Source organism: Sarcophilus harrisii, chromosome 2 (assembly GCF_902635505.1).
Source record: "Sarcophilus harrisii chromosome 2, mSarHar1.11, whole genome shotgun sequence".
Lineage (NCBI taxonomy): Eukaryota > Metazoa > Chordata > Mammalia > Dasyuromorphia > Dasyuridae > Sarcophilus > Sarcophilus harrisii.
Window position 1 is genome coordinate 236539780 of NC_045427.1, and position 27009 is coordinate 236566788.

Consider the following 27009-nt stretch of genomic DNA (forward strand, 5'->3'; position numbering starts at 1 on the left):
TGTATATTGTACAGGGCCAAACATGAATAATGTTCATGGTGCCATTTCTGGGACTGATAATAATAACAGTAAAATCTAACAATTACAGCACATTAATATTTGCAAAGTGTTTTGCATTTATTATTTCATTTGAGCCTCACAGGAACCTTAAGAGGTATCTTGATTTCTTGATCAAGGAGGAAAACTGGGACAAATATTGTTGTCCCCATAATTCTTGTAAATTCAAGTTTTTGTCTTCAAGGACATCCAGACAGGATATTGTAGTTGGATTAAATTCACATTTAATGTGAATTTGCATGTGTATGCAAATGAACAACAAAAATAATACTGGTCTGGTGCTAGACTGATAGCTCAGAATCTCAGAATTTCTTGTGGTAAAGAAATTTTGAGAAATTGTAAAGAACAATTTGTTCTTGTCTGGCCTCTCATCCCCTGTACGAATCCTATCCATAGTACTCCTACCTGGTCTTCTGATTTCTGATTGAATATTTTTAGAGAGAGGAAGATCACTATCAAATAAGACACCTTGTTCTATTGTTGGACAGTTCTTGTGGGTAAGCATCTAGAGGAAAGCAACCAAGATTGAGGAAACCATGAAGTGCATGACAGGTGAAAAATGTTTAAAAGAATCAGGGGTGCTTAATTTGGAGAAGAGTTAACTCAGTGAGGACATAAATTGTAACATCATAGATTCATAGATTTAGAGCTGGAAATGGCTTTGAAGTCCATCAAGTAAAACCCCTTAATTTTATAGATAAGGAAATTGAGGCTAAGAGAGGTTAAGTGGCATGTTTAGGTTCCAACAGCCAGTACTGTCTTTGAGGAAGAATTTGAACTTATATCTCTCTGATTCCAAGTTTCATTCTTTAACCATTCCAAATCCTGTGTTTTTACTTTAATTATAGCATATTATCTTTCACCTTTCCTGATTTCTTTCTCTTTTATATGTATTATATATTATATTCTCACAATATGTGAACAACAGAAATTGTTCACATATTGTAGCTATCTATTATTAAATTATAATGTACAAGACTCATTTGCTATTTACCCATTCTATATTCTTTGCCTGTTCTTATTCCTTCACTCTTACCACAGTAAAAGCTAGACTTACTTAAGCAAAACATTTGGGAAATGATATATTGTAGTTAATTTGTCTGGCTAGCTGGAAAGCCTTATGATATTTTCTTTTGTTTTTGAAGTTCATTTGATTTGCATGTGGTTCCAAAGTGCAAAAATAAATATAAATAAGAAGAAATTACAGAGGCAGGTTTGGGATATTGTAGAAGTTATATTTTAGGATATTGTATTTTTTTTTGTTTTTTTTTTTTAATCTAACTATAGTTTGCACCAGATGACCACTGAGGTCCCTTCGGACTCAGAGCTTTTGTGATTCTTTGATAGACACAGGAAATTGGAATCAATATATGGTGATGCTCTGTAAAACAAATTTGTGATATGAACCTACATAAATAGATCCTGTATAATTGCAGATTTTGCTTAATTGATGTTTTGTTATGATGTTCATAAATCATAGTGAGTCTCACTCTTATACTCCAAGTGACTCCCCTTTGTTGCCTAAGAATATTGAATTTATTCTTTGGTTTGGATTCAAGGTACCATGGTACAGAAAAAAAAGGAAATGAAATCAGTAGGTTTCCTTCTTGGTTCTAATAAATTTTTAAATAATTGCTCACTGTGTGACCTTGGAAAAGTGACTGAAGGCTCCATAAATCTCACTTCCCTTGACTACATAATGGGAATAATAAAAGTGTTACAGAAATATGGATTTTAGTTAATATTACTTATGACCAGTTAGGAAGCGCTATTTCCTAAAATTATAGGTATTATTGGTGGCCATAATTGCAACTTAGAGTTGACTAGACTGCAGAGTTTGTGGGAAGACTTCCTAACAAGGCTACACATTTTTGTCTTGGATCACATAGACTTAAAAACTCAGTTCTTTTCTTTAATCTCAGTTCACCATAATTAGATCTGGAAGTGCTCAGGAGCAAATATGAAGCTTGGCTCCAGGACAACAAATTCAACATTGCATAATAGTAACTGTCATTTATATAACACATTACAGCTTAAAAAGAGCTTTACATAAGTTATTATTTTATTTGATCCTCAAAACAAACACAGAGGAGGAATCTGATGTTCAGACAAGTGAAGGGAGTTGCTCATAGTCACACAAGTCAGTTGCAGACTCAGAATTCAAATTCAGGTTCTCTGATTTCAGATGATCTTTCTAAATTAGGTAGCAAAGCAGTTTCATGAATTTAAGCAAAACCTGGCCATAGAGATTAGGACTGATCATGACCACTAAAGGAAACTTTGGCTCCCTCTGAGTATTAAAAAAAAATTGGCAATGAGTTAACATGGTCTTAGATCTGAGGTCAAATAGAAAATTTGGATATCTCTTGTGTGTTTTCAAGCCACCAAAATTTCAAGACAAAGGAAACAAAGTTTCCTATTAAATAGTTTTATAGTTCTTGTTGGTACTAGGCAACAGCTTTTCTTTATATTGTATTACATCCTGCCATGTGAAGAGCTCAGTTGTGGAACCGAGCAAGCTGATTTAACACTAGAGCTTAGCTTTCTAAGCCATATTTGATTAATTGGCTTAATTTAACTCAAATGATGGAGCTACATTAATTCTGTGCCAATATTTTTCCTTTCTTTTCTTTTTTCCTTTTCCCTGAAGGGTTCTTTATGAAAGTCAGACTTTAGGAACTAAGAAGGCACTTAGAATCGTCTCATCCAATCCACTCACTATACAGAAAAGGAAAATGAGGCTCCAAGATGAGAATTTGCCCAACTTTAAGCAGAATATCAGAATGGAGACTAGAACTTAAGCTTCTAGCCTCTACTCTCCACTCTCTGGCATTATTTCTATTACTCATCCTTTTTTTCCACACCTCATTTGCATTTTTCCTTAGAAGGAAAATAAAACATGAATCAAAAATCATCCGATTTCAGTAAGGCGAATGAAACACATGTTCTGTAAGAGGTAGTAAGTATGATACAATGAAAATGAACCCTGATTCTAGGTTAGAAGATCTAGGTTTGAGTCTGAACTCTAGAATGTCTGAGTTATATAACTTTGGGTGGATTAATTAGCTTCATTGAAGTGGGGGAGGGTTTAGACTGGTGACTTCTAAGATCTCTTCCCACTCCCAAATCCTCTGATCCTTCTTGTTTGCCACTGTTCTCATACAGTTTGTTCCTTACATGAGTTATGGACAACCTTGTGATTTGAAAAGGTTAGAAATCATGATTAGTTTTTTTTTCTTCATTTATTTATTTGGAGCAGAATTAGTAGTAAATGCCCAATCAATAATTCTGGAAGGGTAAAGAACACAGAGTTATATTTGGTGAATTGTGTATCTGAGAAAGTACCACAAACCATACTTGGAACATAAATCATATATTTCATTTGTGGGAGGTGCTGTCCAATGGTAGGGGATATAGAGATCTTGGGATATTTGCCTAGGATTCTTGAGACTAACTTCAACCTTCCTGTAACTTTTCAGTTGAACTATTTTTCCCCCTTCTTAACTAAATGCTCATCTATTGTTTCTACACTGCTGAAGTACTACTTGTTCTGTTTATACCCTCTAAATTTAGCACATTGAGACAAAGCTCCATCACCCTATCCTAGTTCCACCTCTGCCAGACCCAATATGTTACTTTACCAAACAAAAATCAATCAACGCACAAGCTATTTATAGCGTTAACTAAGTACCAGTCGTAGTGTTAGATACTGTGGATACAAAGACAATATAAAATGATTTTTTGCCCTGGAGAAAGTTACATTCTATCAGAAAGACATATTTCATTATGGAAAAAGCCAAGAGAGTAAGGAGTCATATGCACTAAAGACCCATAAGCAGTATTCTGAGTGTTGCTGTTCTTTTTATGAGCATGTCAATGCTACAATCTATCCAGTCCCACGTGAGAATGTGATATTGTCACTTTATCAACAATCTCCCCTCCCCTCCCAAAAGAGTAAAAGAAATCATTTTAATGTCACATTTTGAGAATTCTATTTTTCTGTTTCCTTGTGGCTTGGCATAAAGCCTAGTTTTTCCATATGGAAATGTTTTGTATGAGTTGAATGTGGCTAAGTGATGAATTTCCTTCTTTATCTCAATCTCTTACAATCCCTAATTTTTTTCATCAATGCTCAAACACCACCTTCAATGTGAAGTCTTTTTGTAGCCCACTTCACTAGCTGCGATATCTTTTCTTCAAAACTACCTTGTGTCTATTTTGTATATATATGTATATATATATATATATACACACACATATATATATGTACATATATATATTACATGTTGCTAGATTGTAAATTCCTTGAAGCCAAGGAGCCTTCAGTTCTGTATATAGTGTCTAGCACAGAGTGGTACTTAAATACTTGTTGATTGGATGATTGATTACAATATGCCAAAAATAAATGGAGAAAGGACAAGGACTTTATAGAATTTTAGAATTGGAAAAGATCTTTCATTTTACAAAGGAAGAAATTGTACCTCCAATGTGACTTGGGCAGGGTCACACAATGAATATGATTTGAGCCAGGATTCAAAACTAGATCTTTTGACTTTAATCCAGTGCTCTTTTCATTGTGTTGTTTACATATTAAATCATGATCCTAAAGCTATGGAATATATCTTTTTTATTTGAACATTTGAGAGTTTATTTTGCTGGCAGAATATCTAGAAATAAGCAATATGGGAATGTTTCAAAAAGTAAATATGAAAATGACTTTTTAATAAATGAGAACTTCAGCCCCTAACAACTTATATTGTTCTCTTCTTATCTTTTCCTAAGGGGGAAAAAATCCCAATTCATTTTTTGTACCAAAATATAATATTTCTAGTGATTCAGTAATTAATAAATTGATTGTATCAAATATCTCAACTTAGATAATGAAATATATTTTAAGAGAAATAAGAAACAGTAGAATTTTTTTTAGCTTCTAGTTTATTTTTGCTTTCCTTTGGAGTGATTTTTTAAAAATGGGTTCTCTGACTAACATTTTAAAGAGTTTTTAATCTTTTGCAGAGTCTTTAAGTGGGGAAATATGATGGCATATATGTATCACATAGAGTAATGCACATATGGTTTCATACTCATCCTCTAAAAAATACCTGATCCCCATGTTATCCTTTGTTTCCATTGCTGGGAACTATTTTGAGCTGCATCTGTCTGCAGCTTTGTATAAAGTTATAATGAGTCCATACCAGATAGGAATGAATGGCTTATGTTCGACCTGGAATTCTTAAGGGTCACTGGGGGTTGGGTAGAGAAACCTTAACCTAACTCACTGAATTACATTTATGTCCTAGCAGATGTAAGGAAAAATCAATTAATGTGTAGAATTCAGTTGAAGAACAATTTTAAAATTCCTTCCTTCATAGTCATAAACTCTTTGTGTGTGTATTTGCATGTATGTGTTAAACTTTTCTTTTTAAGCTGTAAGTTCTCAAATAAGTTCACACTATAAGATGAAACAGAAACGTTTTATTATCGTTCATGTCTCTTGTGGATTATGCCTTATGTGCCTCCAGTTGTCATTGTGTGATCTCAGTGTTTGTATCCTTGGGCACCAGGGAATTAATAGGATATTAAATTCTGTGGCTTTGAGATATTTTCACATTCAGTCATAGAGGTCTTTGGTAGCAACAACAGTATAGATCAAAGGTTCTTGAGCTGTGAATTATGAACCCATATAGGGTCACATAACTGAATGTGGGGATCGCAAAAATATGACTTATTATCAGTAAATGTTTGATATGCATATCTATTTTACATACCTATATATCTAAGACCACACAAACATTTCTTGGATGAAAAGGGGTTGTGAATGGAAAAAAATTTAAGAAGCTCTGGGTAAGAAACATAGGTTAAAGTTTCCAAATATAGAAGTGAAGTTCTATGGTAGCTATCCCTGATGTAGATTGGAAAAGCAGCACAATCTTATTTAGTCATGGCCATAGCTTTTAGTGTCATAGAGATTTAGCTTCAATTTCTTCTGTGAAGATTCTGTTAGTGGAAGATGCTAGGTCCTTGTTAGTCTAGTTAGAACTTGATCAGTGACTTTACTGCCCTGGGATACTATTATCATGCTGCTGCTTACTATTGTCACTGGGGCAGCTAGATGGTATAGTGGATAGAGCTTCATCTCTGGAGCCAAGAAGATCTGAATTCAAATCCAGCCTCAGCTACTTGGTCCTTCCTAGCTGTGTGACTCTGGGCAATTACTTAACCCCAATTGTCTCGCCAAGAAAAAAAAGTCATTGGATAGATGTTTTCCATTCAAAGCCATTTTGAGACCAAATTAATTTGAGACAGACTCCTGGAAAGCAGATGATTATTAAGAAATTAGTGACTCAACTATTATCAGAATCTATACATTTGGAGAATTTATATGAGGATGGGGGAAAAAAGCAATTTTTACTCATGTTCCCATCTCCTCACTGATGGAACACTAGTAATTCTATCCGGAATTGGGTAGGCAAGGGCACAAACAGCAGGGTAAAACCATTCTCTGCTTTATAGAGAATGCAATTTCTGATTCACATCCCTTTTAAAGAAAAACATCTTATGTTTTCTCCTTTCTTCAAATTAATCCTACTCTCCTCCTACCCCGACTAACAATGAGAGGTAGAGGTGAATTTTGTTAAAAAAAACATTTTAAAAAGTACTGATTTTGTGTAAAAAGCAAAATAATAAGAGGCTCCAGTTTTGTGATGGAGTAACATGACTTGTTTGAATTTGATTTATGGGATGCAGAAAAAGAAAATGTGGTTTTTTGAGGGAATGTCTGGGACACAATATCTTGAAGATAGGGGAGAAAATAAGTTAACTCCTCTCTTCAATTTTCTGGCATGTTCTGCTGAGAGATATGACTGAGTTTTTCAACAGCACTCTAGGAACAGTTCCCAGGTTCACAGTGAATAAGAAGACCCTGCATATCTCTTGTTTGCTTTCTCAGAAATAAGCACTGAGCATCCTAGAAGGTTGTCATTAATAAGGCAGCATAGTGCAAGGGAAAGAACAATCAGTGGGTTGTAAGCCCAAGGAACTGAGTTCAAATCTCATCTCTGATGCTTGGTGCATGTATGGCTTTGAGGAGCTCAATAAATTACTTTGGGCATCCATTTATAAAACAAGGAAGCTAGACATTGTGAATCCTATGGATCTCTCCAGTTCAATACCTGTGTTCTTTTTCATTATATGTATGAGGCAATTGGGGTTAAGTGACTTGCCCAGAGTCACATAGCTAGGAAATGGTGAGTGTCTAAGGCCAAATTTGAACTCAGGTCCTGAGTTGGTGGTCTATTCACTGCGCCATCAACTTGCCCCCTCCACCTGTGTTCTGTGAGTATCATAGGAGAAAATTTAGCAGGTTACAGCAGTGGGAGATCTTATGGGATGGGATCATATATCAGATAGGGTAATAGACAGATTTCTGAACCTAGAATCAGAAAGAACTAAGTTCAAATCCTGATTCAGTTGCTTACTAGCTTTGGTGACCATGGACAAGTCACTTAATCTCTGCCTTCCTCATTTTACCTATCTGTAAAACTGAGATAATAATACCTAGGGGTTTTTGTGAGGATAAAAATGAGATAATATTTTTAAAGTGCTTTGCAAACATTAAAGTGCTATATAAAAACTATTTGTTGATATTGTTGTTTACAGGAGATGAGCTAGAAGTTTCTGTTGATTTCAGGGCAATTGAAAAAAGCAGCTGGGGTTTGTGAGTGGAAGGATGCTGGTTGATTGTTTGGATAGTTGGTACCAAGCTGCAGCTGACAAGTATTTAAGGATAGAAAGCAGAATGAAGGGGTGTTTTTGGAGAAAGCTGGTTGATGATATGAAACTGCTGTTTGTTAAGAGATAATGTTTTATTATAGGGCCAAGGCAGGAGTTGGGAGAATTTTGTGGGTATGTCTTGGTACCACAATCTCTTTGGTTTAGATTTTTAGTACATTTTACTTTCCTGTGCATTTTTTGGACTCTTTTGATCACCTCCCTTGAGAATGACAGTCAGGGGAGTTACAGTATTTGTCTGCAGGGCATTATGTCACCATGCTGTTTGCTGTCCTGGATTCCCTGAACATTTTCTTAGGGGTTGGGTTGTGATTAAAGATATTGACACATCCTTAAGGACATTATCTGAACCACTCCCCTTTCCTAAGAACTCACCTGTGCCAGAGGTCACTGGTCCTAGTAGTCAGAGGCTAAGTTACCCTAGCAGGGGATCAGAAAATAAATGTTTGCCCTATTCCTTTTTCTCAACCTATATGACTATGAACTTCTTTGTAGAAAGGAGTAAAAGAATCCCAGTATTATTTTCTAGTGCAGAGGAAAGAATACTAGATTTGCAATATCAAGACCTGGAGTGAAATCTTGACTCTTTCACTTTCTAGCTGTGTGATCAGGGACAAGCCTCTTAACTTTTAAGAGCCTCTGTTTTCTCATCAGCAAAATGGAGATAATAATACACTAATTCACAAAGTTTCTGTAAACACAATACTATATAATTCTTAAAGTAGTATGTAAAAGTGAATTATTTAAAAATGTGTACTTGTCTTAGAATATAGGAGTGTAGAGATTGGTTCAATTTGTGCCTCAAAAACAATTTACCTTCAACATATACTTGAGAAATGGTCATCCAGCTTTGCTTCAAGACTTCTAATGTGGAAGAATCTTCTCTTTCTATCTAGTCCAGTCTAGATAGTTTTCCCTATTTCAAGCCTAAATCTATCTCTTTGCAGTATATAACTGTTACTATCAGTCCATTCTTCTGGGGCCAATTAGGACAAACTTTTCCATATGACAGTTCTTCAAATACTTGTAGATAGCATGTCCTCCTCTACTCTCCCGTACTTAATTTTTTTCTTTTGCAATCTAAGCATCTTCATTTTTTGGAACCATTCTTATATGGTATATCCTCAGGGCCCTTCATCATTCTAGCTTTTCTCTATTGGCTCCTCTCTAGCTTATCAGTATTCTTCCTAAAATATGGCACTGAGAGCTGAAAACACCACCCCAGATGTGTCCTGACCAGGGCCAAATATGGTGGAATTATCATTTCTCTGGTTTTGAGGAACTGTGCCTTTCTTGATGCTGCCTAAAATTCTGTTAGCTGTCTTGGCTGCCCACAATACACTATTGATTCAAGCTGAACTTGTAGCCTACTAAAATCCTCCAGATCTTTTCTCAGGCAAATTTTTGTCTTTTCGTGCCTCCCCTAGCTTAGGAAAAAATATACTTGAGTGATTTGGCCATGGAAATTTACCATGTGTGTCTAATAATGTTTTTATTTGACTGGATGGCTTATTTTAGGAAAATTCAATAAAAATGTCTTCACTATCTTCAAAAAATAGCATATATGAAATCAAAGACAGCATGATGTGGTGGGGAAAAGCACTGGATTTGAATCTAGGAGACCTAAATGTAAATTCTGACTTTACTATTTAATACTGATATGGCCTTGAATCAGTTAATTTCTCTGGGCCTCAGTTATTACTTTTTTTTTTTTTAAATAAAATGATTGGACCAGATAATCTTGAAGTACTCTTCCAACTCTAAATTTATAACCTAGTATATCAAATGAAGGCCTACAGTTGTCCATCTGGGCACTCCCTTTACGATTCCTCTGCTTTCTTGGGCAGTCTGATCATCTTCCTCTGATGATGAACCTTTCTGATCATAATAAGGCTGGTCTTTGATGACAGAAACATGTTCCATTACTAAGTCTGGCAAGTGTTTGGACATGGCAGAGTTGGTAATCTGCTAGTATAGCAGGTCACCAAGGTCACCATGATACCATGGGGAGGCTTAAGGGCAAAATATTAGTAGTAAAAGATACTTATAATTGACAGTTAAAGATATCTGTTACTTATGTACACCCATATGTGTGTGTTTGTGTGTATGTGTATATATATATATACACATACACACACTTATTGGTTATATGTGCGTGTATATATATATATATATATATATATATTTCTCTTGCTATATTTATATCACTTCTATCTCTGTCTCATCTCTTTTTCTATCTGCTGTCTCTCTCTATATATATAACATTTCTGTCTCTTCTCTCCTTCATCCATGTCTATTGCTATCTCTAGTGCAAGACATGTATTTTACACAAAGGCTTTTAGTTTGGCTTTTTTTGGGTTCATTTATATTTTTTAATGCTGTTTACCCCAGATACAAGTGATTCCAAATTTGAACAGATATGGTCATCCAAAATTTCACAATCTGCATACATTTCTAGGATTGATATGATAGAGCAGATACTCTAGTAAGCTGCATGGGATAAGGAAGAAGAAGAAGAGGATTTATTTGGAGTTTGAATTCCTATTCTGCCACTTACTATGTGACTTTAGGTAAATCAGAAGTAGGTATATACATATATATGTAACATATAAGTATATAAACATATATACATAAATATATATAACATATAATCATGATTAAACACATACACACATATAAGTAATAGACATCTTTCATTGTCAATTGTTGGATATCTTTCAGCTTCACTAATTTAATATCTTGCCCTGATACCTCCTTATGGTATCAAGGTGACATTGAGTTCTCAAGAGATGCACCAGCAGATCCAGACACTTGAGGTGTTTCCAGGTCTATATCTGAACATGTTTCTGTCTCAGAAGTCTTCATCCTCAGAAGACTGACCAATAACTCATAAAGATCATCTGTCTAGTAAATCTCTGCATCTGTTTTCTCTTGTATAAAATTAAGGTGTCGATCCAGATGCCTTCTGAGGTGCCTTGCCCCTCTAGTTCTATTTAATCCTACCCTAAAAGTGGGCAGCTACTTAAATGGCTGATATATACTTGCAGTTGCTTGTTTGACCACTAGGTGGTGATTGGATCCTGGTAAGGGGAAATACTGTTGTCATTGATGTTGGTGGCTATTCAATTAGTAGGCAATCATTAGGTAAGTTGGAGATCAGAAAAATGAAAAGCGGTGGAGAGCAGGGACATCTATATGCCAGGCTGAGTGTCTGGTCTGTTTTCTCAATCTTCTTGTTATTTCACTCCTTTGTTTCACAGATGAGAAACTGAGGCCAAAGAGAGAGGTAACTTTTTCAAGGCAACATAATAGCCAAGCTGGGATTCAAAATTAAGTCCTTTGAAATTAAATCTATTGTTCTTTCTATCACAACGCATTTGTTTTCAGTATGATTTATATCCAGCCACTCATTTGAATATATTTCATTTGTATAAATGATAAAATGCCAAATTAATTGATAGCATATTTCTTGTTTTTTCCCTTGAAACACATGAAAAGGTATTGTTCAAGTTCAATGACTCTTAGAGTAGCATTTTCAAAATTGTAGTTCTCCTTGCTGATTGCAAAATGGGTGCATTGTTATTTTCTTTGTGATATTTTCATGTGGAAATGGGGGGACTAGGTTTAATGTCAACACTTGGAGATTTAATATGACCTCTATCACCGGAAAAATATATGTTTAGCCAAACCTTGGCTTGCCACAATGTCTGCATTGTTTCGCCCTTCCCTACCCTGCTTAGCCTTTTCATCAGGAAAAGTGGAGTTTCTTAGTAAAGGCTCAGGGCTGAATAGAACCCATGTTCTGCTTTCAGTCTCCATTTTATGATCTCAAGATGCTAAACATCTGGAGGCTGCCTGAATTAGAAATTCACCCAGTATAGCTCTAGTTCTTAATAATCTTGGAGGAAGAATGGGAGGAAGGTGGGAAAAGAGTGTAAAGTTCTTTAATTCGGTGACTTGAACCCAGATCTTTATGACATCAAAAATGATTCTCTCTCTCCCAAACTACACACACACACACACACACACACACACACTCACTCACTCACTAGTAGAGTAGAATAGAAAGCATGGGAATTGGAGGTAGAAATCTTGGTTTGGCGTTCTATTTCAACCACTAGCTCTGTGCTTCCTCCTATAAAGCTTTGCCTGAGGTTTTTGCCTTAGTTCTTTGGGAAATAAATTGTGTCATCTCTTTGTACCTTAGTTTTCTGGTCTGTAAACCAGGGGTATTAAAACTTGTATGTTCTACCTCACAAAGCTACGAGAAAAAATACTTTGTAAACCTTGAAATACAACACAAAAGTAAGCTATTACTATAAAATCAAAGTAGAGGAATATGGTATAGGTTCTTCCCAACTCTGAGATTCTTTGATTCTATGAATTCAGTTTAATCTTTGCTTTTTTTAAATTTTTTTTTAAACACTGGGTTTTCCTGTTTCACAGAGGCTGGAAGTTTGGTGCTCACTCATGGATTGTTCCCAGTCCTGATTAGAATGGAGCTTTAACCTGATCTGTTTTTCCAACTTGGGGTTGGGGTGGGGTTGGCCTCTCCTCAGTCTGTTGGACTTCAGTTCCCCTGGGAGCTCACTATATTGGTACCAGATTTAGTGTGAATATCAGCTTTAGCTTTACTATCGTTCAGAAGTCTGAAACTCAAGCAATCCACCAGTTTCAATTTTTCCTATTAGTAGGAATCACAGATATATTTCTCACTACACCTGACTTAATTTTAAGAGGTAGTCTAGTGTTGAATACAGGTACTGAGCCAATCTAAATGCCAGGAAGGCCAGCCGTTAAGTCATGTGTCTGTTACATATTGGCTGTGTGACTCCAGGCAAGACAATGCCTCAGGATCCTAAATAGTTTCTAAGACTTTGCAAGTTGTAGAGAAAGTGTTAAACTACATTGGTAAAGGAAGTTCTTCATCTGGAAGTTTCTTGAAGCAATGAAATCATATTTCTTGTCACTTTAAGAACATTTGAAGAATTTCATGAAATCCCTTGAGATAATCTGAGATACCCTGCAGTGTCACAAAATCGGGAATGGGAGTCCCTGGTAAAGAAAAGCAAGATATTTTTGGAAGAGACATTTATGACTGTTCAGCCCTCTAAATTATTAGCAATTTGTCACAAAATCAAGTCACATCCTTTCAAAGCTAACTTCAATTAAGCAGCATATGATTTAAACATTTCTCCACCGAACAATTTGGCAGTCTTTTCTCTTGTGTAAACCTCTTGTGGTTTGGGCATAGACTATAATGGCTAGCAACTGTCTTACTCACTGTCTTATTACATTTCATAACACTAGCATCTATGTACTAACATGTATCATCAGCTGGATCAGTAAGTAGGTCAGAGTTTTATGTGACAAATCTTTTCTTGAGACCAGTTTCCTCTTTGAACAATGCATCCTCACCCACTAGTCAATAATGTCAAAAGTAAAGATAAAGTAAGATCTGATGAGTTATTCTAGTGTGAGATGGATTGGTCTGAAGGCTAAATTCTTTTTTGTTTTCTCTTTGAAAAATTGCAATTGGTGAGTTTTTTTTTTTTAAGATCCCTTTTAGCTTGGACAGTAACTCACAAAGGGTAAACTCCTTAAGAGTGGAAAAAAATTCTCTCATATGGAAAATACCACAGATGTCTGCCAGCTTCTAGAATTTGTAAGAAATTTTATCTCATGATTCAAGACAATTCCAGTAGACTTGTGATGGAGAGTGCCATCTATAGCCAGAGAAAGAACTATGGAGACTGAATGTGGATCAAAGCATAGTATTCTCACCTTTTTGTTTTGTTTTGTTTTTGTTTGTTTGCTTGTTTTTCTTTCCTTTCTCATTTTTTCCCTTTTGATCTGATTTTTCTTACACAGTATGATGAAAATGGAAATAAGTTTAGAAGAATTGTACATGTTTAACCTATATCAAATTGCTTGGTGTCTTGGGGAGGGAGAAGGGAAAGGGGAAGAAAAATTTGAAACACGAGGTTTGCAAAGGTCAATGTTGAAAATTATCTTTGCATGTATTTGGAAAAATTGATTGGTTGTTGTCCATCATACTTGAAGGACCAAAATAACATAAAATACTATTTTAAAAAAGGAATTTTGCCTCTTTAGCTCGGCTACAACACAGGTGTTGAAGGTGGTAGGGACCTTTCTGGGATTAGAAGACCTGTCAATTGAAATGTCCTTCTGACACATTTTGGGCTGCCCCTTTCTCCCTCCCTCTGAACTGTTAGGAATATTAACTTCTGGACAGCCAGCTCCAGTTACTGGTAATTACTCCTCCTGTTTCCAGCAGCCCGTCCAGGTGGGGGGTGGGGAGAAGAGGAGGAACAAGCCCTAGGCAAAACTTACAGAGGGAAGCAATAGAAGTCTGTGGAAAAAATTGACTTGAGATGTTGGGGGTAGAGGTGGGAAAGGAAAAAAGACTTATCAGAATCACATTTAAGTTTTCTCATAGTTGTCTTAACTCTGGCTTGAAATAATTAGAAATGTAAACATAAAAGTTTCCTGATATAGATGGTGTGAGAATGTTGAGACCTTTTGCATGCTGAAGCACTTATCTCCTCCCTAGTTCCAGGCAGAGGAAGCCATGCCATTAGGCAAAGAGTATAGAAGACAAGCAGAGTGAATGTCCAAGCTCCTACCCAGTAGTGTTCAGTCAGAATTGCACATAGTACACATTATACTGGATCAAGCTTTTTAAAAGGAGCCCCTTGCATCCAATTTCTCCCACAACATGTTGTAAATACATCCTAAAGGGGGATGCTTCCCCCTTTTCATAGAGCTCCAATCATTGTGAGACGTAACTATGCCTACACTTGATAAACAACTGGTTATTCATACAGTTCAATTCAACCAATGTTTATCAGACACTTAATGTGTACAAGATACAAAGACAACAATGATAGGCCCTGCTCTCAAGGAATTTATATTCTGATAGGGGAGAGAGACACATAATAGACTCATGAATAACTTAAAGTAGGACTAGTTGATTTCTAAGCCTCCTCATTTTCCAGAGGCAGAAACTGAAATTCAGAGAGAACAAGTAGATTTGCTCAAAATCACAGTTTTTCAGTTGCAGAGGTAAACATCAAAACCCAAGACCACCGTCCACTAGCTGTTTGATCTTAGATACGCCATTTTCTTTTTGGAACCTCTGTTTCCCTACCTGAAAACAACAAATCCCCACAAATTGGAGGGTAATAATCATAGGGCTTAAATGAGACAATGTAGAGCTCTTTGTTATTAGAAAGTGCTATTGTGTGATGTGAATTTTCCTGGTAGCTCATCCCCAGCACTTGTTTGTTATTGGGTAAATTTGGCAGTAGTTCTCTTGTGGTAGTTGTCACTCCTCACTGAAATATACATCAGGCAACATCTCTTTTCTTTCTTTCTTTTTTTTTTTCTTGACATAGCACTCATGTATATTGAGACATGAATATACATAGTGATGTGAAAACATATGTTCTATTTGTCTTCCAATTCTTTACAGACGGACTGTACCTTATGGGCTCTCCAATTACAGAGGCAGCTTCCGGGGCAAGAGATCTGCAGATCCCATAAGCAGGAGCTCACCACCATTTAAGGGGCCACCGAACCGATGTTTTTGCACAGAACAAAATGATGATGCCTGCATTCATTTTTGCACCAGAACTGAGGACAACAGAAGGTAAATAAGTCTCTGGGAAGTTTTAATTATTCCATGAAAAGTGATTCATAGTAGCAAACATTAATAAGACACTAAGTGGCACTATAATAATAGATAACATTTATATAACATCACACTGCCAAGCACTATGCTAAGCACTTTGCACATCTCATTTGATTTTTAGAAGTAGCCTGGGAGGTAGATGATATCTTTACTCTTTCCCTCCCCTCCCTTTTACAGAGGAGAAATCTATGGAGTAAATTCTGGCAGGGTTTTCTTGTGGTAATTGTGGTAATGGGGGAAATCGAAGTTAAGGACTTGCCCAGAGTCACATAGTTAGTAAGTACTTGAAGCTGGATTTGAACTTCAAGCTTCCTGACTCCAGGCCTGCTACTCTATCCATTGTACCACCTAGTTGCTTGTTATAGAACATAAGTAATGTAGTCTTCTGATGGGTCTGTGATTTCATCAACCTGGATGCTTTCTGTACCAGTCTGTATGGCAACTTACTGGACTTTCTTGTGTGATTTTGCCCATATTTTCCTATCAGAAAAGGATAAGATTTTTTCAATGGAAAAGGTATTGAAGAAGATTTATTACATGATCAATTGATTATTGTTATGAGCCAGAACTCTGAACTTGAAACAATTCTTACAAGGTGCTAAGTCAGTGGAATTCATAGAGACAATAGTTACCTAATATAGCAGTATGATTGATTTAATCCTATAAGGAGATGTTATGGGCCAGAACTTTAAAACAAGGTACTAAGTGGAATTGAGGAGACAATAGTTAAATCTAGTTTAGCATTGATTTAATCCTACAACAAATAATGGTTTCCTAGTGATATAATGATTGGTGTGTACTCAGTGTGGGGCATATAAGCTAGGAGCCTTAGTCAAGATTGACAGTTGGGGAGATTCAGAAACCAGAGAAGGCGGCAGGAGCTTAAGTTCTCTGAACCAAGGAGAGAGATAGGCCTCTAAGAAAGCTAACTGGGCCCCAGAAAAGGAGACAAGACTTGGAAAGAGACAATAAAGGATTTGGACTTTAATCCCTGGCTGCACTTGTGGTAATTACTGAACTGAAAGGAAGGCTGCCTCCAGGACCCCAAGGAAACCCCAACAAGAGAACATTACATTTTTAGAGAGAATATTACAGATTATTACATGAAAATTTAATGGACCAGGTAGCTGGCTGAAGGCTGAGAAGACCTCTAAGTGTTTCTCATGTTTCACTTATGTGGGTGCTAGACCCCCTTCCCCAAATTAACTAATCAGAGACATCTTCAGGTACAAAGAAAAAGCATTTATTTAATCTCTTCAGAGAGAGGCCCAACACACCTGGGAAGCATCTCAGCTCCCAACCTGTGCTTGACCTGACAAGCTGGAAACAGGAAAGCTAGTTAAATAGCAAAAGACCCAAGTCTTTTCGGTGGATAGACTAAAAAAAGTAACCATCATTGACCAATGGTCACCCATGTTGTCTGCTTCCTATGGGTCACATCACTTCCTGTCACTGAATTAGGGTCTTATAGACCTCTAAGCCTAGAGATCATGTGACTTCCTGCAATCTGGGCCCAAGACCTGATCTTCTGGCTCCACAGACCTTTGGAAATAGGGATCACGTAACTTAGGCCTAGTCTCACAACTTCTTGAGAATGCTTCACTTGTCTATGTTACTCACACTGGCCTTGTTTTTAATCTTGAATGAACTTCTGAAAAAAAAAAGTCCAAGGAAGAGTTGGCTGTGTCCCAACAAAAAGACCACTTTGAAAGAGCAATTATGAGAACTTCCTTGATAGCTAAAAAATAAAATTAATTGGAACATTGTCAACTGAATATGTAATTACTTAAAAGTAATTCCTGTAAGCAAACATGAAAATGGGAATACAGAATATTAGAGCTAGAGGGTTCCCCTGAGATGATCTAATCCCCTGAGATAATTTTGTTTTATTGAGAGTAACAGCTGACCTTTATGAAAAGCTTTAAGATTTATAATGAGGTTCAAAGAGGTCAATTCTTGCTCAAGATCACACAGCTAATTAATAGAGCATAGCATCATCAGTCACTCAATTAAAATTTATTAAGCATTTATTATATCCAGACACTGTTAAACACTGGATTAGAACTCAGGTCCTCTGACTTCAAAGTCAGGGTATTTCCTACTACTTTATATTAATGAAAGAAAAATACTTGTGGAAACCAGCTTCAAGTTTTGTAAAACTAGGGAAATTCAAAGTTGACTATAAATCTTCCCCTCCTCTCCCAGATGACTTAATTGTCAACATACAGAAACACAGTAGCATAATATTGGAATCCTCCTTGCCTAAATGTTCAAAAAATAAAAAGGGATCTGATTATATTTGCATTCTAGAATGCACTAATTTGTTCTTCATGCATGAGAGTAAAGATCAGTTATTAATGAATTCCTAACAATCTCAAGCATTTTCTAAAAGGCAAATATTGAGTATGGCAATATGGACTGATTACTGAAATTAGCCTTCTCTTTATAGTAATTCCAGGACAGTAGAAAAACATCAAGACAAAGACATGGAAGAGTCTCCTGAAACGTGGCCCTGATAGCACAAATATTGCATGAACAGAGGTGAGTTGAATTACTAGGTGCATCATTTGTTACAATATTTGAATGGGGTTCTTGAATATCTGTTTAGTCAATGCATGTAGCCTGATCCCAGGTAGAATTACAAATCTAAGAAAGATTAGAGACTTCTTTTTGCTAGTTGGATTCTTGGAATCAAGATAAATAATTTTGGTTTGGCTTTCCTTGTCATAAGGTCATATATTTATAAGTGAAAATTTCCTTAGAGATTGTGACCTCATTTTTCATTGGAGGAAATTGAAGGTGAGGCAAATGAAGTGAATGGCTGAAGGCTGCACAGATAACAAGTGGCTGAGCCAGACTTTGAATCTTCTTTTACTCTTTGATTGTCAATCTAGTCTTCTTGTTATATCACATTGTTTCACAAATAAGACAGTGTTAGGACACCCACTCATTTGGGAATCATTTGTTACAAAATTCATTCTTTGTAGTCTTCCATCACTTTGATCACCATCTGTTCATTCCTTTCTTACTTACTCATTCATGAATGAAACTTTTGATGAATCAAATGAGTTAATTAAATAAAATAAAGGGGTTAATTAATTAGTTAAATGTAAATATGGAATCTGGGAAAGCTGGGGCTACTTTAATGGAGAAAGCTGAAATTTCAAATATGCGCTTTGCTTCTTATTTCCCTACCCAGCTATGAAAATTCTATCTCCTGTGTGATTTTGTCTGCTAGAAGTTTTAAACCTTTGCTAGAATTTGTGGTGTGCTTTATCACAAAATAAATACCTTTGTATCATAGAAAGTAGAATTTCCCAACAGTAAAATATTTGTTAAAATTTGTTTTAAAAAAAGTTTAAGAAAATCTCTTTATGTTTCCTTTGTGTCCTTGATAGTTATTTACATTGTCTAACCTGGCTACTAGTTGTACCAAGATGTGGTTCTAGTCAATCACTTTATAGATACTTATTTTTAAAAAATCAATCAATTAATTAAATTTAAACTTAAGCAAAATGAAAAAAAATTACTTATGTGCACAGCAGAACATGAGATGATTCAAAATATAAAGTGATACATTTCCATTTCAAGAAAACCTATATAACAAATACTACATACTCTGTTCAGAGCTATTTGTGTGTATCTCATTTTTATATTTCGTGAAAGCAACATATTGTTTAATTGAAAATTTTTTTAATGTACTGTCTCTTTCCATTTTATGGGCAAATTCATTCAATTCACATTCTAAGCTATACTTACTTTTAATTTTCTTCCTTTCTATTTTCCTCACTATCATTCTCATTCTATTCCTATTCTTCCTCACTCCTCTGCTTAGCTTCTGAAATAGGCATTTATTAAATACATATTATATGCTAGACCCTGGGATAAGCTGGGAATGCTAAGATAAAAGTAAAATAGCCCTTGTCCTCCAAAGATTACTTTCTAATGGGGGAGCCAACATTTAAATACATAATATTGAATACATGCGAAATGAATACAACATAGTTTTGGGAAGGAGGACATTAGTTGGAGAGAGGATCAAAAAAAGACTTCATTTAGGAAGTGATGTTCCAGCAAAGTCTTAGAGGAAACTAATGATTCCCCAAAGTGAAAGTGAGGAGGATGTACATTTCAAGAATGGGGGAATGAAGGCAAGAAGCCTATGCCAAGGCATGGAGATAGATGAAGCATCCAACTTTTTGATATATTTTCCCTTCATTCTAGCCAAATTGGGATGCTCATTGCTCTTCAGGCTCATCCTGTCATATCCAGACCCCATTGTTTTGCACATACAAACCCCTGCAGCTGGAATGGTATCTTCCCTGCTTTCCACTTGTTGAAATCCTTCCTCTTCCTCAGGACATTCATGTACTCCCTCATCTAGGAAGCCTTCCTCTTAGCTATGTGATTCCCACCTTCTTGAATCTTTCAAACAACTCTGTATTTCTCTAATATATGAATAATTTTATAACTTATACCCTAACATTTGTTCTTAAATCCATGGTTTGGCTGTAAGGCACTATATCCTGTTTAATTTATGTATTCAATGCACAAATAACAGTGCTTTGACCATTGCCGTTCAGTCATTTTGGTCATGCCCTACTCTTTGTGACAACCATTTGGGATTTTCTTGGGTTACTGGAATGGTTTACCTTTTTCTTCTCCAGCTCATTTTACAGATGAGGGAACTGAGGCAAATAGGGTTAAGTGATTTGCCCAGGGTCATATAGCTAGTAAGTATCTAAGGCTAGATTTGAACTCAGGAAGATCAATCTTCCTCACTCTGTATCTGGCATTCTATTTACTGTACCACTTAGCTGCTCCTTTACTGGTACTTAAATGTTTGTGGAATTGACTAAAACTGAATTAACTGTTTCTATTGATATGTGCGTGTGTATATATATATATATATATGTCTATGGAATTTCAGTATTCCAGGGAAACCTGTGATTTCACTTCTGGGATTACTCTTTCCACAGAAAATATTGCAATTAGCCTACATCTTCACCTTCTATGCTGCTCTGGTACATAGACAAGTCATTGCCCTAGTTTGAATACTTATCTAATTTCTCACATGTGTTACCTTTTAATTGGTGTTCCTGCTTCAAGTCTCTCCCTACTCCAATTCATCTTCCATTTATCTGCCAAAGTGATTTATCTAAAGTCTAGGTCTTCCTATATCACTCCCCTACTCAATAAATTCCAATGGCCCCCTATTAATTTTAGGTTCAAATATAAAATCCTTTCTTTAGACTTAAAGTTCTTTACAACCTTGTTCCTTTCTATACTTTACCCAGATCTAATGTATTCTGTGATCTTGCCATAGTGGTCCTTTCCTCATATTTTATATTCCTTCTCCCATCTCTCTGCCCTTGGCTATCCTCCATACCCAGAATGGTTTCACTCCTCAATTTTGCATCTTAATTTCCCTGGGTTATTTCAACACTTAGCTCAAATCCAAACTTCTATAGGAAGCCTGTTCTGGTCTTCTCAGCTTCTAGTAATTTCCTCCCTGAGATTACTGATTTACTGATTTAATTTTATATATCATCTATATACTTGTTATTTACATGTTATCTCTCTAATTAGAATGTCGAATTCCTTGAGAGTAGAATCTTAAATAAAATCCCCCAAATCCTCACAAATCTTTTTTCTTATATACCCAGTTCTAGCAGTCCTGACAAAAAATAAGCACGATAGCAAATGCCTATTGACTAATAGAATTCATGTATTCACAAAAATTATCTTTAGAGAATTATTTGATATTTCATCTTTGAATAGTGTGCATGGACTCCAATGTAGCCCTTAAGAATTTTTATCTTTGACTCTTATCATAAGATTAACTATGCACGATCATTCTTTTTTGATATCTCTTTTATATGAGTTTTCTTTGGTAATATGCTGTAGATTATTGATATTCAGCTTATCTTTTTATTGACCTTTGAGTCTTTTTGCAATTTTGAGGACTCTTGTATCATTATGATCCATAATATATAGCAATATAACATTGCCAGGAGAATTTTGGTGTAAAAGATAAGCTTTTTATCAAGGAGCAATTTAGGATAATTGAAAGCACTATGACATTTCATAAGAATGATCCAACTCATTCTTGTTTTCCTATAACAAGTTTGGACTCAGCTTGTCATCCAACAGAAAATGCCTGTCCAAGACATATATCCCAGTGGACTATCTCAATAGTCTGCCCATATAGCTGTATTTCATCATTTGGAAAATATGCATTCTTTACCCATCTGATTTTTTTAGGTGAATAATTAACTCTGTTGACCTTTTAAGTGAATGTGAATCTCATAGAGGAGGCAATATGTATTGTTTCAAAATTGAGACTGAATTGGAAAAGGGGGAAGATTAAACAATATACATATGGTCAGTCACTCAGTCAACATAAATTAAACATTTACTATGTGCCAGACACTGTACCAAGCATTGGTAATATGAAGGAAAGGAAAGTTCAGTCCTGTTATCAAAGAGCTCTAAGAGCTCACAGTCTAATGAAAGAGACAACATGCAAACTATGTACAAATAAGATATATTCAGGACAAATAGCATATAATTAAAGGAGGGGAGGCAGAGTTGTCAAGAGGGATCAGGGAAGATTTCTTGTAACATGACTTGTATATCACATACACTAAATAATTGTTAAATTGAAAAATTACATACATTTCTAAAATAATGCTATTCTTTCTTTTCTTGTGTCTAAGATTAGTTGAAGACATTAACAAAAAAGAAACAAGAAGACTCTGTATCTGCAATAAGAGAAACAAATGAATGCTTCAGAAGCCATCAGATTTCACCATGTGGTATCCCTGCATTCATGCTATTCCAAAAAGAAGGGAAAGTTGCTGAAGAATTTTGCATTCTGTGATACCTTATTCTCCAACTATTCCAACCACTGGGACATGTAGGATTCATATTTCCATTCTTCTCAGCCAAAGGATGTTTCACTCAGAAAACTAGCCAGTTTCCTCATCAAAATGACATGCCCCAATCCAAAAAGTAGCAAAATAAAATTAGACAAGTTTCTCAAATGGATAAAATACTCCAAGATGTGCTTGGAAGGGCACGGAATTCAACAACTCTGATTTCAGGCAGGAAGTTGCATTCGGAGTACAGCAAGTTAGAAAGACACTCACTTGCATCTGTATACAGATTTACATTCTAAATAGGTAGATAGCAAATTATTTACAAATGTAAAGAAATGTCCTTACTATAATAAATGCCAAATATTTATGCAGAAGAATCACAGCTAATAACTTGTATCTGAAAATATAGCAGGCCAGCATCCTATGGAGTTAACCATTTTAGTAAGTTATCCACATTAGACACAAATCAGATCTACCCTGGTGGTTGATTCTGAAGCTCACAGTACTTAATGTAAAGAAATTTGGAAATTACAGTGTTGCTCATCAAAAGAATGTATCTTACGGATGAAGTTGCATTTTGGGGGACATTAACACTATTAAATTAACATATACAATCTTTCAGCTATGCTAAGCTCACATGCAGCTCATTCATATTTAACTGGCCTTTCCATTTTCATCTTTGTCAGTATAAAGGTGGCCCATTGGAAGATTAATTTAAATTCCCAGCATGAGTTGTTCTTGGAAAAATGAAAGGGGGTGGGTGGGAGAGTGCTGGCCCATGATGTTCAAGTTCATTTCTTTTTAAGGATCTTCTGGGGATGACTTCAAAATGAGCTTCCCTACCCTATCCTACCCCATTTTTGTAAATTATGTAAATTCATATTTAACTATATAATTGAAAAAACCCCAACAACTTGGAAATGTAACTTGTGGTTTTGTCTGTTCTGTTCCCTCTGGACCTCACTGTAAGCTGCTTTCACTACAAGTATCTTAAAATGTAACTTTTACTCTATGTGAAGATGTTTGGTGGAGAAGATTGAACCCCTACTACGTAGTACTGACTTTGGAGCTGGTGTTGAAGTAGTTTAGAATGGAGCATTTTTAATGCATTGAGCAAAGGAGGGTAGGTCTTGACTAAAATGTTATATTCTATATGAATATTATGTAAGTTATTATAGTTGTAAAAGTAAATATCTTTATCACAAGTAAATGGTAAGTTTCTGATTTCATAGCAGATTTTGTACATTTTAGAAAAGCAGATTATTTATTGTGAAAACTATTTACAGCAACTATTTCTTTGGGTGGGTTTTTTAAAAAGTCACTGTATATAGATACATATATATATATTTTAAAAGAATGTGTTTTGAATAAAAAAAACCTGGTAGATCACAAATTATTTTTAAAATGCATATGTGCCATTTGGCTATATGCTGTCTTTGGAAGAAATTCTCAGCACTATCAACACTTGGAACATGGGAGCAGTCAAATGCACAATAAACTCTCCAAACATTATCCTGCTATTTTGATCATTATAAGTTAACATGTAACTGTTCATATATTTCACTCCAGAGAGGAAGTGGCAAGGCAACATTTCTGATTAAGACCCAACTGCAGACCAAGTTAAGGGATTGTTTGGATAGTGGAGAAGTCGAGGATTGTGACTATCAGAGGAAAAGGCATAAACAACTAAAGCATGTTAAGAATTAAGTTTGAAAAGGGATTCTGCAGGGGGCACCTCTTCCTTGTGATACTGTATATCATTCTTTATAACCAGGTAAAATATCTTTCTCCTGGATCATAGTCAAATAGATCGTAGGATTACAGTTAAAAGAGGCCACAAAGATCATCATATATAGCCCCATAGTATATCTTAAGAACCATATCAGGAGGCACAGCTTCTGCTAGTAATTACTTTAATTAACTATACAGTTATCCCTTCTAGATTGCAGAGATTATGAGTCCTCATTATCTGGAAAATCTTTCTTAAATTTTTTGGCCCTTGCTTTGTACTACAGAAGTCTGAATTTTTTTCCTTTGTCTTTCATGGGGTATTTACAGTACCTTATTATAAAATTTGGATTATTTGACCATAGGCTCTGTGTCACCTGCTGGCCTTTGTATGTCATTAGTGGCTTCCACAAAACTCTCTCCAAATTCCCACTTAATTTCTTAGGTCAACATGCAATATATCAAAACTGCAATGGGGAAAGGTACAGTGTGGAAGGGATATTTTACTTTTTGAATGGGCTCTCCTACATTTAACATGTTAACTTACATTGTTATTTTCTCTATACTTCTTCATTTTCACATGTGGAGTGGGGAGTTCTATCACAGCTATTAGAATCAGTAAACTTTAGGAGGTATTTTTCCATTAATTATAGTGGTTTTTATTTCTTTAAAGCCATTTGCTTGCTATGTGACCTTAAGCATGCAACACTTTTTTTTGTGTTTCAAGTCCCTCATTTGTGAAATTGAGGGATTGGACTACATCACCTTCAAGTTACTATCTAGTTCCAGCATTCTAAGTTCCTGACTTTGGCATTCTATGTAACCAATGAAATTCTAATTTTTAAAGATCTTTCCAGCTCTAATGTTCAGTGTCTCAAGGTTCATTTTGGTCCTACCATTCTCTGACTCTTTGTAAGGTCTCTATGTGTATCAGAAAGAAATTTGGTTTCTTTAATTTTCTGTCCTTGGACTTTTTTCATATTAAGTAGAGAACTCAGATGAGGAAATGAAAATCTAATTCTAAAGTTTGATCATTATCTAAGCTAAAGTGTCCCTCATTTTAATAAAAAAACCCACAAAACTGATATAGTAGGATACTGATTCATTTTACAGAACTCTAAAAGTTTCAGTATTGGAAATCTAGTAAGAGTAGTCCAATAAGAACATGTGAAGCTCATAATTCAGAAGCTGGTAGATCAAAATCACCCAATACTAATTGTATTTTAAAAGCTTTAAGGGAGATTGGATGGTATAATAAATAGAAAGTTGGCTTTTGAATGAAAGAATCTGGATTTGAATCAAATCTGTTACTGACTTTCTTGAGGATTACACATTGTTAAGGATGGGACTGTTTGGTTAGAAAACTGCTAAGGTTCATTTTAGATCTTAATCTTTGGTCTTGTGAATATTCAGGTTTGAACCTAATTCCTTTGTTAAATGATGATGTCACAGAAAACATTATGACTTAGCTCTTTTAGACATTATTAAATATTCAAATTTTAAAAAGAGAGCTTAAAGCCAAACTATGAATGTGAAATTAAAAATGAAGAAGGATAACACAAATAAGGATTTGGGCACAAACCCTCTTGTAGGTTCTGTTCCTACTAGCAAGAAAAACTAGGATTAGGGAGAAAAGGAGAACAATTATTACCTGCTTATTCTTAATGGGTGTTCCTGGGTATAGAGGCCAGATGCAATCAAGAAATTTATAAGAACATAGGAATTAAAATAGATAAGACAAGTGACCAAACATGTTTTAAGTACTTACTATGTACTAGGCATTGTGCTAAGGAGTGGCAAATATAAGCAAAAAATGGTCAAGGTGCTTATGTTGAAATGGAGGAAAACTACATAAATGAGGGGTGTGAGATTAGCGAGAGAAGGCACAATGGCAAAGTCTGGAGAATAAAAGATGACTTATGTGTTCTCTTCTTTAAACTGGAGCTTCTGGGAAAAAATGGGAAAAGAAGGTCATAGGTACAAAAATTAATGATAATAATTCAGAATTATATAATATTTTAAGGTAAAACATATACATAGGATTAAAACAATTTCAGTTTTAAACAAATGAGGATAAAAGTATTATCCTTTATATTGAAGATAAAAAAACCCAACAACTATACTTCTTAGGCAAACCTTCAAAAACAGATGCTTTCACATATATGCCATAAAATTAAATATAGAATACATAACACTCAATTTATAGCACTACTGGTTCCTATTGAATTTTCAATTTAATAGTCATTTATTAAATACCTATCATCTACTGCACTGGAGAAGGAAATAGCAAATTAATCCAGTATCTTTGCCAAGAAAACTCCATGAATAGTATGATCCATAAACAATGTGCTTGGCTCTGTTCTATATCCTTTGGGGGCTTATAGTCTAAGGAGTGTGAGGGTAGGATATGAAATGCACATAAATAAGTAAATACAAAGCACATGCTTTTATGTATACACATATATATGCAAAGTGTTACTTGAAATCAAAAATTTTGAGGCTTTTGGGATCCCTAGATTTTTTTCAATTAGTCACAGAATTTGATAGAAAAAGGCAAATAATTCTATCTAGAAAGTTATTTTATAAATTATGAATCTAGGTAAGGTGAAATTAAACAAGGTTTTTGATGAAATCTTTCTAATTTCCTGACAATCAATTAATTATTTAATAAAGCATATGTCATACGTAATGCTTAACCTAAGGAGGATATAGGAAAAAGTAAAAGAAAAATTCCCTGTTCTCTGAGAGCTTATTGTCTAATTAGGGATGTAACATATATTGCATATTTTAATACTTTGCTGATTTTATTAATGTCGGTCCTCTCTCCATTTTTTGCAA

At 35.3% G+C, this 27009-nt stretch overlaps 1 protein-coding gene across 2 annotated transcripts in view; it reads left to right on the top strand.

The window, feature by feature from the left end:
* Positions 1-24467, top strand: part of EDN3 (endothelin 3) — a 37787-nt gene extending 13320 nt beyond the window's left edge. Inside the window, exons 3-5 of one of the 2 annotated variants that reach the window (XM_003757650.3) lie at positions 15344-15520; positions 18012-18103; positions 22282-24467. In XM_003757650.3, coding sequence (XP_003757698.2) covers positions 15344-15520; positions 18012-18078 — 244 coding nt within the window. In that variant the 3' untranslated portion in view covers positions 18079-18103; positions 22282-24467. The remainder of the gene's footprint in view (positions 1-15343; positions 15521-18011; positions 18104-22281) is intronic. The other variant, XM_031951698.1, reaches the window with a different exon arrangement.
* The last annotated feature ends 2542 nt before the right edge of the window (positions 24468-27009 follow it).